This window comes from Doryrhamphus excisus, chromosome 3 (assembly GCF_030265055.1).
Source record: "Doryrhamphus excisus isolate RoL2022-K1 chromosome 3, RoL_Dexc_1.0, whole genome shotgun sequence".
Taxonomy (NCBI): Eukaryota; Metazoa; Chordata; class Actinopteri; order Syngnathiformes; family Syngnathidae; genus Doryrhamphus; species Doryrhamphus excisus.
Window position 1 is genome coordinate 8273794 of NC_080468.1, and position 11982 is coordinate 8285775.

An 11982-nucleotide genomic window follows, 5' to 3' on the forward strand; every position below is an offset into this window, starting at 1 on the left:
ATATGGACTAAAAGGTTGGGACTTGAGGTGAGACTAGACCCCTTGGTACTGAAATCTTTATTTTACCTCTTATGGATGCTAAAAGTGGGATCAGTTTCCCGTTATTGCAGGGTTTCCGCTACATGTAATGGGTTGTGGTGCAATATAACTTTTTCTCTTAATATGTCGACTCTATTTTCATGGAAATACAGCTGTTTACTCCATTGTTTTGTTGTTTTTCCCCCAAATATAAATTTTCTTCCCATAATATTTTGATATACAACATACATTGTTACATAACCTTATAATATTTATGTTTTCTGCAACCTATAGTTTCCAAAAAGTACAACTTTATTTGTTGTTTTATTTGTTTTTCATAATATTACAATTTTTTTCCTCTCGTAAAATTGCTTTTTCTGCTTCGATTATACATTTTTTTTCCTCTTAATTTTTCAACCATATTCTTGTAAAATTACTGCTGTTTTTTCCCATTACGGCTGGGTTATTGTTTCAGTTTTCGTGTTTTATTTTATTTTTCAAAAATGCCAGGCTGCACTTTGGACACCCATAGCCTCGAGTCAAGGGCGTCCCGGTTTGATATTGATATCTGATATTAGTGTGATATCAGCAAAAAGGATATGATTATATGAGCCTGCGCCTAAAATCATCGATAATAGCACTTTCATCTAGCCGTACCCGGCACCCATGTGATCACAACAACAGTGTGTGCTAACGTGCTAACAAAGTAGCAAGAAACAGGAGCGACGTTGGCAATATTTTTTGTTAAATTCGGAAAAAGATGTTTTTTACTAAGATGTTTTTTTTACGGTTTAACAAATGTTAACTAATGTTAACTAACTAATGTTAACCAATGCAGTCCAAAACATAAGAAAGCTTGCTGATGCTGACTGTTGCTACATGTTCAAGTGATATGTGACATGTTCACTTTCATTTTCTACCGCTTTTCCTCACGAGGGTCGCGGGGGGTCTTCGGGCGAGAGGCGGGGTACACCCTGGCCCGGTCGCCAGCCAATCACAGGGCACATATAGACAAACAACCATTCACACTCACATTCATACCTTTGGACAATTTGGAGTCGCCACTTAACCTAGCATGTTTTTGGAATGTGGGAGGAAACGGGAATACCCACAGAAAACTCCACACAGAGATGGCCGAGGGTGGAATTGAACCCTGGTCTCCTAGCTGTGAGGTCTGCGCGCTAAGCACTCGACCACCGTGCCGCCCTTTTCTAACATTCCACACTACAAAATAATTTGTGCTGATATCGGATCAGTTTGATATCAAGTGAGAAAGTTGTATTGGGACACCCCCAACAATGGTGTCCATAAAAGAAATATAGCGCTAACAGCTAAGTATGCAGGAGGCGGCCCATAACCATAAACACTGTTGTAAAGCTGAATAGGTGGTAAATAGATGACTATCTAGTGTGTACATTCTAACACAAGCAATGGATGGAGCTCAGCCATCATAAAATAAGCGTGCCAGACACACACAAAGCTGCAATTGAGATGCAGCCAGAGTTCCGACACAATCTGTGCACAAAACTAGTGTGCAGGCTGCAGTGTACAGCTTGTGCTTATTCACTTGTCTCTAAGACCCCTCTGCCAAGGTTTCAGGCGTCTTGGCCGCCGCTTCTCCAAAACAACTGAGATTGCATTATGTGCTCACATTGCAAGTTTGTGAGAAAGAATATCTCTGATTTTCTTTTTCTATTTCCAAGAGGGAAAGTGAGCCTGCGGGGATGCGGTGGGCAAGTAAAGCGAGCTCTACCAAATACATGCAGGCAAAGCATACATAGAGACACACCAGACTTTGCACACGCCATCTGTGGAGTTTTACGACTCAATAACCATCTTCCTCAGGCATACCTTTTCCTCTTTCACCACACACATAGCAGTAAGCACTCTCTTACACACACTCTCAAACTCCTCAGCTCAGCAGGGCAAAATGAGATATTCAAGTTTCACAAACAAACACACACTTAAATAGAGACGAAGATGCCTCAAAGCAACTCCCACAGTTCTCTGCAAAAAGCTAAGGGATGGCACTCACAGATATTCACACTAATTGCCCAGTATTACCAAAATACAGCATCACTCCACCCGCACGCATCATCCTGGACAGCCGGCACGCACCCACAGGCATACATATTTTAGACACATGCAGTCCACTCACGTTGGCAGATGTCCTTGTTCTCCTCGAAGCCAGGTTTACACACACACCTCCCGATAGGAACCAGCCAGCCTCCGTCTGCGCTGCAGTACATCTTGGGAGCCTCAAATTCCTCCGAGGCATTCACACACGCTCCGTGGACCTCGACCAGGGCTGTGTCTCCCCCAGTTATTGTGTCGGGGAACTGGGCCAAATTAAGCACAGTGAGTGGACACTTCTTGTAGAAGACCCTGACCGAGACGAGCGCGATGCACGCGCCCAGGTCTTGGAAGGCCAGGTAAAAGCCTTTTTTACTCAGGTTACTGATATCCCGCACTTCAGTGTTAAGCTTCATCACACGGTCGCCAACGTCCACCTGTGGAGCAAAGATATTTGACCTTTTTTAGTCCACAATGATTGCATGGTTAAATAAATATAACCAAATGTAAATTAATTTAGAAAAAGCACTCTTCAAACATTATTATATTGTGTATTATTATTATTTACTTTTAATATATTTTTTATATTTAGCCATTATTTAAACAGAAAATAATTACATTCATATTTATTATTATTATTATTACATGCAAGAGTAGATACAAAATTCAGCTATTTCTAATAGTGTTACTTGATCATCTCTTAATTGATAAAAAAAATTCTATTTCAATAAATACAAATAATCGGAATAACAAATAAATATGTTTTGCTTCAAGCTTTAAGTAAGTCAATTACTATAATGAATAATACATATATTTTAATGTAAAATAGTTACAGTTAGTGTAATAGTTAGTGTCTTTGCAGTATACACACAAAATGTATTCGTTGTAGTCATATTAGTACTAGTAGTAGTAGTGTCCAGCTATTTCCAGTGGTATTACTTGGTAATCACAAGGCGTTTTTACTATTTAGTGGCCTTATTTAGCAACATGAGAGGTCAAAAATACAAGTTTGATGCAGTGTCAATCAAAATGGATCATTAATAGGCAGAATTCTTAATATAACTTTTGTATTGTATTTCATTAGCATGTATTTCATGTGCGTACATACTGTACAACATGGATTGTTGATTTTCTTTGACAAATGTGCTGTAATAGTCTGTATGTATGTATACATCCATACCTGCGTAAAGCTCTCATCCGCAGCAATAGTATCGATTTTGACGTACTGGCTCTCCTTGATGAACCACACGTTGGCGTTGTTGGACTCATAGTAGTACATATTGAATGTCTACAAAAAAAACACAGCGAGTGAATTTTGAAACACGCCAGTTCATCCAATGTGAAATTTTAACAAGCTCGCTGGCCTCTCGCCTCTCACATCGGTCCATCTGTCTTAGCCACTCACAAACTACAGATTCCTGAAAGCAGTGCTCTGTGCAATCTCATATTATCTCTCCAATACTCATTCTGGAGACGTGGTGTCGACAAAAGGGTGCAGGAGGCTGACAAAGTGGAAGGAATTGAATACAGAGGAGCTGTAATATCACATTTATATGAGAGACCGGTGGCCTCTAAAAATGTATATATCAGGAATTAAAATGTATTATGAGCTACATAAAGATTCTCTGGAGATTTTTAAAAGTCTTTAGAATTGAACAGGTAAAGATTGAAAATGAAGTGAGCATAGAATGATGGAAACTGGAGCTTTTTCCACTGAGGGCCACATACTGCAAAATGAAAGGATGCAAGGTCCACTTTATATATATTATATATATATATATTATATATTTCTAGAAAAAAACTGCATCTCAGGTTTGTGATATAGGTGAAAAAGCGTATTTGCTCCATTTCTGCTTTGCAGTGTTTTTCCAAATATTTCAACTTTCATTTTAAATAAACTTCATACATTTTCTTCTTGTCATAGTCTTACTTTATTACTATAATATTTCAACTTCATTCCCACTTTGGCTCATAATATTACAAGCAGGGATGTCCGATGATTGGCACATGAAAACCGAAAAAATACTGTATACAACACATACATGTTCATTCCACCACAGGAGATATGTCATGTAACACATATTGATATCGGAGTTGGACAATATTGTTTTTCGGCAAAACGCCAATATTGGACATCCCTAATTACAAATTTTATTCCCTCTTAAAATTGTAACTCTTGGTGTTGTGTGATTTTTTTGGGAGTGTTTTTAGAATGTGCTTCCAGCCAATAAAAAAACAGCCGCTGGTGGTAAATTGTCCCCCATCTATGGACACCCTTGGTATTCTGCATGCATTCATTGGTATAATACAATGATCTTCCATACCTAAACATAAAGTCCATAATAAGTAATAAAGTCCCAAATTGAAAGGGAAGCACGAGTCAAAGATCCACTATATCAGGGGTCGCCAACTTTCAGGCGCAATGATTAAAAAAAAAGAACATTTTACCCCGGAAATAATCCATTTGGGGTCTATCTTTTTTTTCAGACGGTACAGCCAAAGTACTCTCTGGTCAAGCTAACGGCATTATTGTGAGCCAAAAAGGACGTCAGATGCCTCTTCCGGGAAACTTCCGGTGTATTTCTAAATAAAACCAGTCTGAAAACACTGTTTTACGTCTTTTTATTGCCTGTACACTGGCATTATATCTGAAACGTAAACATGACATCATTACCTGATGTAGCGTCCGGTGAGTGAATTTGTTTGTCCATACTCTGAATTCATTCTCATTTGTAAGATCGATTTCATTCTTATGTACTCTGCCAAAGGCATGCCAAAAATAAGTGTATATTAGGCAAAGGTCAAACGCCTTCAGTTATCATCCAATATGTTGATTTTGCTGAATTGCTAAGCTCGTTAAAAGATTTGATTATGCAGGCTACATTTGTTCAACTAACTACATGAATGTCAAAATGTTTGCTTCTAACATTTGCATGATAATTAAAGATCTACACTGATAACCTTAGTTTGGTAGATATCATCAAAAATCTTACAGCTTGCATTGTGTTGTGCCAGACAAGATCCAGACTCAAAGATAGACAATCCTATTCTGACTTTGTTTCAAATCAAAATGAACTGCCATGATATTGATCTGCCCCCGTGCAAAAAAAAAAGAGGGGCTCCTACTTCAAAAAGACCAGCACGCTGCTGCAAACCCGATGACTTGCTTTTAACACACTCACACACTCATATGCAGTGGAAGCACTTTTGTTGTAGAACTGTTGTTGGCTGCCGTGCTCTGGCTTAAAATACCCTCCCTGGCTACAACGTTAGATACACCTGCATAGTCAAATAAGATTTCATCGAAAACTGATTGTACAAAGAAAATACAGGGGGACCTTGGTTAATGCCAAAATGTTGCCTTGGTTTGCGTACATTTTTCGGTTAGCATACAATATGCCCTGTTACTACTTGATATAGATATTTGATGTCGGTACGGTGTATATATTGTTTGATTCATCCCAATATCAGTTGATGCTAGTGTATAGTTGCATCATACAAAAAAATTAAAGATATTATATTATGAGATTTCAATTCCACCCTTGGCCATCTCCGTGTGGAGTTTGCATGTTGTATGCATGCGTGGGTTTTCTCCAGGTACTCCGGCTTCCTCCCACATTCCAAAAACATGCTAGGTTAATTAGTGACTCCAAATTGTCCATAGGTATGAATGTGAGTGTGAATGGTTGTTTGTCTATATGTGCCCTGTGATTGGCTGGCGACCAGTCCAGGTGTACCCCGCCTCTCGCCCAAAGACTCGTGAGGAAAAAGCGGTAGAAAAGGAATGAATGAATATTATGAGATGTGCACTTCACCGTCCAGGCACCTATTCCATTAGTGTTGACTGTGAAGTCGGACAAACCTCTTTGCAGGTACCAGGGACCCCAGGCAGGCTGTTACAGTCCCGGAGGGTAAATTTGATCTCGATGTAGACGCGTTGCGCTCCTTCCCGGCTGATGTGGCGTGTCCGCAGCCAGTTGTTCTGGTTGGCCTCCATGACGTTACACACCTGGTAGGTCCTCATCGGGGTGTTCCGCTCATCCATCACGCTGATCTCCTCCCACTGTGGGTAAGATAGATTATGTGTTAGAACATGTTTACATCATCATTGTGGATGGACGCCACATGATGCTGTGATGTCATTTCATTCTGGAGAAGCACGGGAAAGTGTGAACAGCTGCCGTGAGGACGTTGAGGATGGTAAGAGCAGATGAAAGCAGCTGGGAGTGAAATGAAAGAGGAAATACTTGAGGTAAGTGGAAGCAAAGTGAATGGAAAATAAGCCTATATTTTGAAAAGAAGCAGCATGGGTTGGCTTGACACAGCTGCTCTTATTTCACAGCTTCAGTCTATGAACAAAAGACATCTCAGTCCAAAAGGTTGCTTTTTGGGAAGCCGGCCCCACGGTCAATGAAGTGCAGTGTAGCACAACTTACAAGTTCTGTTTTTATGTCTGTCAGTGTATGAGTGATGAGCTGTGTCAAGATGACTAGAGGACTGTCTTTGTGTGTGTGTGTGTGTGTCTGTTGCACGTGCGCACACCGCAAATGCATTGAAGGTGCTTAAGGAGGAAGGATTGTGCGAATATGTGTGTGGAGGAAAGACAGAGCAACTTTGTCTCCCGTCATTTGTTGCCATCTGTTTCCACTTGTGACTAAGGCAGTAATTGAGACCACTTCTCGCATGAGCAGGAAAACATTTCTATCTACACACACACACATATATATATATAGTCGGCATACACAGAAAGAACATTTCTATTCCTTAAAGACAAGAAAAATAAACCGGTGTGGTTGCAGTGTTTAAAGATATCTGATCCACTGAAGGGGAAAGCAACTGGACACACACACTCCAAGACACACGCCCACATAAACCAAGTGGCTGAAATCTAGTTTGTGGCAAGGGGTGTGAGCGGACCACCGTATTTGGTCTGCGGTCCTGTCATCATGCGGAGCTTGAGGCTCCACAGCTCCACAGTGATGAGGACATATCACCTTACCGTTTGAACACATACTGCTGCATCACATGAATATACAATTGTCCCTCGCCATGCCGTGCTTTGTATTTTGTGGTTTCACTCATATTTTTTCTAAAATAATATTAATGAATAAATATGTGGTTTTTGTGGTTGAATATGGCCTATTATTAGTTAAAATTTGCATATTTAAGCAAATTAAGCATTTTCAAGCATACAAATTTTAATATATGTCACGGTGCGGCTTGTGAGTTTCTTGGTTCGACCCCAGGATGCAGAGATGAGGACCCAAATGCAGGTAAAAATGTATTTATTTTCGCTATGCAGCAGGATGGCTCACTAGCATGGCAAACTCAACACAAGACAATGAACCGACAAAGGAAGACGCACCGGCTGAACTAAATACAATCAAGAAATTGCTAACAGGTGCATGAAGGAGAGAAAGTGACAGAACAGGAAACAATACAAAATAAGAGCGTGAGAACCGGAACTAAGGCAGACAAGGTGAAAACAAGAACTGTCACACAAGCAACGGTGCGGATTGTGACAATATAAGCTAAAATGCAAATATGATGTATTCAAAAGACGCATTCAAAGACATTGTTGAAATGTAGGATTCTACACTGGTCACCAGGTGTCAGTAATGTGACTGTGAGAGACACAAGAATCAGACCTGATGCAGACTTCTTATACATCCTGGCAAGATTGCATTCAATAGAGTTTCTCAAATTGCTGGCCCTCACAAATGTCTTAGCCCCCACGGTTATTTAGCAGTCACACCCAATAGAACACCTAATAGAAAACATACAAATAGTGAGTCAGCAACACATAGACTAGTTTGCTACGTGCAAGGTTGTACGAAACGGAGACACCGTATAAACAAAACAAGGCAAGATTTTGGACAAAAGCCAATTTGAGTGTACTAATTTCTGAAACTGAACTTTTGTATTAAATCTTACCAAATTCTTGTACGCAGTCTAGTTTATGAATTATTTATCAATTGTATGAAATCCTAACAAATTTTCGAAAATGAACACATCCAAAATACAGTTTTCATTATGTAATTATTGACAAGTTCTTTTTTGTATTTAATTTGACTAAATTTCCACAACAACAGGCAGAAAAACATGCATGACAACTGAATACAAGATGTGTCAGAAAAGTTCCAGGATTGTTGATCGCATTTTTCGATGTGAGAGGCATCGTCCATTGCGAGTTCTTGCCACCAGGCCAGACGGCCGATCCTGCTGCGGTTGCTTCGTACAGTGCACAAGGGCAACTCATAGCTGCTTCACCATGACAATTTGCCCGTTCACGATGCCTTGAGCATCCAACAATTCCGGAACATCGCTGTGCTGGTGACCTGGCTTGGTGTGATTTTTTTTTTCCTCTTTCCCAAGTTCAAGTGTCACTCAAGGCGACCTACGTCAAAGATGGGGATGATATCAAGATGGCCATAATGACCAAGCAGTGGTGGATCATGAAAAATCATTCCAGGAGTCCGTGAAGGCGTGGTAGAGGCTGGAAATATGTGTGAGATATGAGGGGAATGACTACAAAAGGGGAAAAGTGTGGTTTGGATTTAAAATATATCTTCTGACACCAGTCCTGGAGCTTTTCTGACACACCTCATACACCAAAAATGATCCCTTGTCTTCTTTTCTTTTTCAGTTCTTGTGAGAGTGCACACATGATTAATACTAAAGACACACTAAAATGAATCCTTTTGAAAAATGTGCCTGTTGCTGTGCTATTACAGTTGTACTTCCAAGTTTTTCTATGAAATCCTACTAATTTGTCACGGGAACAAACCCCCAAAATGGGTCAGTACATACTTATTTACTAATCAACCTTTGTATTGCAATCTTACTCAATTTTTGTGAGAACACTGTGAGTACACAATGAAAGTCTTTCATGGCTCCTAAAAAAATGCCCATTTTCTAGGATAGTAATCCCTCTTTTATCGAGGTTAATTGGTTAAGTGAACTTTTGTGAAGTAGAATCCCTTAATCATAAATTGAATGTTTTCGTAATAATGACATAAAAAACAGCTCACAACCTTCTCAGTACCTTTTCTTAACATTATTAGAGAACTCTAGACATGAAATTACACAGATATAATCACCTTTACATTCATATTAGATATAGATATTAGATATATTGGATATAATCAAATAAAATTATCAATTTAAGGCATAAATACAACTTGTGCTTGTAAATATGTCTATGTCGAGAACAGAACATGTAGAGTTGAGTTTTAGCTTATCGTGGGTTACAGTCGCAACAGTTATTATTACAGTCCATGTTATTATTATCCATCCAACCATTTTCTGTACAGCTTAGTCCCATGATTGTCGTGGGTATGCTGGAGCCTATCCCAGTCTTTAGACGAGAGGCGGGGTACACCCTGGTCACCAGCCAATCGCAAGGCACATATATACAAACCATTCACACTCACATTCATGTTATTATTATTATTAGTAGTAATGTATTAATGTATTATTATTGTGCCTGTTGTTAGACAATTGGAACTTGAAATAAAGGTCTATTATTCTGGCAATCAAGATCCAGACTCTTCTTTAAAATGGTTAATTTAGACAGAGAATGCATGCAATTTCCTTTAATATGCATTCTGAATAATAGGCCTTATTCGTCCACCAGACATGATTTATTACGTAATATACAGTATGTTAGGAAAACTGTGACTGAGTAAGGCCGCAAAATTTGAAACACAATGTGGCAAGGAATAACTGTAATTGTGATATTACTCAAAATGACTTTTGTATGAAATCCTACAAAACGTATAAAATTAGTCGAAAGTCCTCCGAAATTGTCTTGGAGGGGACCGCATGTCATCACCGATTGTTCCTAAACAAGGACCAAAGTGTGGGAGTACAAGAACAGACTGTCCAGGAAGATATAAAGAGGCTAAAAGGAACTCTCAGCCTCTGGAAGTTAATGAGATGTGACGTCCCGACAACGAGGCAATAAAAACCTTGACGCCATTCACCTAAGTCTTGAGCACTAAAACAGATAAAAACACGCATTCTCACGGAGACTTCCTCACACTCAGCTGCTTTTAATCTCCACTGAGATTTCTAGTATGTATGAATTGGCGCACAACCAGGCCTCTTTTGATTCTCTACCAACTTTAACAGGGCCAAATGTGTGTGAGGGGAAAAAGATCCTGCAGTCTAAGTCTAAGAGCCAAGGGAAGTTTTAGCCCCAAACAGATTCATCATTGGATTCCTGCAAGACAACGTGGATACGGAATGTCTGAGAGTACTCCTGATCAACCGCACTCGATTCAATTAGCAAAAAAAAACTTGAGACTTGTGAGAGGGCGGGGGACAAAAGAGAAGGGTGAATAAATGTTGGTAAATTAGAGGCGCGCCTGGCAGCTAAATAGAGCCATCTGTGCAGCGCTGAGGCCAGTCGGACATCACAGGACGGACACACACACATGCACACAACACTCCCCCGGGAGTAGTGATTAAAGCATTTATGGGAATAGTCATTGAGGGATAAAGAGGGCTTTATAATGCCTGTGTTTATTTCTTTGTAGGCAGAGTTTGGAGTGGCTGGATTATTGCCACTTCCAAGCGAGTAACTTATTTCCCCAGTCGGCGCGTCTGTTCATCATCATTTTTGCCTGCTGTGCAGCACAGGTGTGTTTATGGGCATGAAACAACCTGTAGTCATCTCTCCACGTGGCTAATGATACACTTGCCATGTGAGAGACAGGGAAAAACTGGGAAAATATTTGGATAGTTTGGGTGTTTAAGAACTCTCACCAAATGTCTCAGTATTTGCACACACACAAGCTGAAATGCAGTTCACCCAGAGCACTAATTGACTTTTTTTTTTTTTTAACAAAAATACCTCAATCAGTGCAGCCAATCAGCATGAAGCTGCCTTGATTGCTTTGAAGTGAAGCAGAGATGTCAGATCAGGGTTGAAGTTCAACCATTCACTGGCTTAACATAATATCCCTGCTGCTGCTGCTGCAATCATCTGATGTGTACACCTACCAGCACATAATTGGCTCCCAAAGTTGGGAAAGAGCTCTGGCTTAGTTTAGGGATACTAAATTAGAAAGGGGTGAAGAGCCTCTGGCGCAGGAGATGTTTTGGCGGGGCGGGGGGGCTCTCATTTTCAAACATCATTATGACATATCTGTTTTGTGTCCCTCACTACACGCACCCCCGCCCAGTGACAGAAATGGGTCGCTCCACTCCGTCTCAGCCACATCCGGCCCCGCACAGCTTGGATTAAGCTTGACCTGCAGGGGTCAAGTGTGGTTTTGGACTAATTCAGGTAGACAGTGGTCGCAGATTGGTGGGAATTGCCTCTCGCTGAGACCAATCTCAAGGTTTTAAAGGTCAAAGGTCAACTAGATAATTCCTATTATATGAAACACAAGACCTTCTTGCAACCTCCCTCTGTCACCCTCTTCTCCAACACTCTCTAGCCCGTCTTCTCATATTTTGACAGGCACTGGCCATCTCTACAAACAAACCACTTAACAACTGTTAACCACAAAAGGTTTTTGTAGAGTGTGTGTTTATATGTTTCTATCCATCCATTTATTTTCTATGCTGCTTGTCTTCACTAAGGTTGTGGGGGTATGCTGGAGCCTATCCCAGCTGACTTTGGGCAAGAGGCGGGGTACATCTAGACAACCAACCATTTACGCTCACATTTATAACAAGTCAAATGGATATATTTGGAAGGTGGCAGGAAATTGGAGTACCTGGAGAAAATCCACACTTGAGGAGAACATGCAAACTCCACACAGAGAAACCCAGATCTTGCCCATCTCCTGACTGTGTGCCCAACATGCTAACCACTAGACCAGGGGTCACCAACGCTGTGCCCGCAGGCGCCCACGTGGACCACTTAAGGCGCCCGGCACA

The 11982-nt window shown here is 40.5% G+C and overlaps 1 protein-coding gene across 1 annotated transcript in view; it reads right to left on the reverse strand.

Annotated features, from left to right (window-relative positions):
- The window catches only part of epha4b (eph receptor A4b), a 119060-nt gene that overhangs the window by 85305 nt on the left and 21773 nt on the right, over positions 1–11982 (reverse strand). The window contains exons 3-5 of the mRNA XM_058068979.1: positions 5954–6154; positions 3272–3379; positions 2177–2528 (exon numbers count right to left, since the gene is read on the reverse strand). Of these exons, the coding sequence (XP_057924962.1) occupies positions 2177–2528; positions 3272–3379; positions 5954–6154 (661 nt within the window). The remainder of the gene's footprint in view (positions 1–2176; positions 2529–3271; positions 3380–5953; positions 6155–11982) is intronic.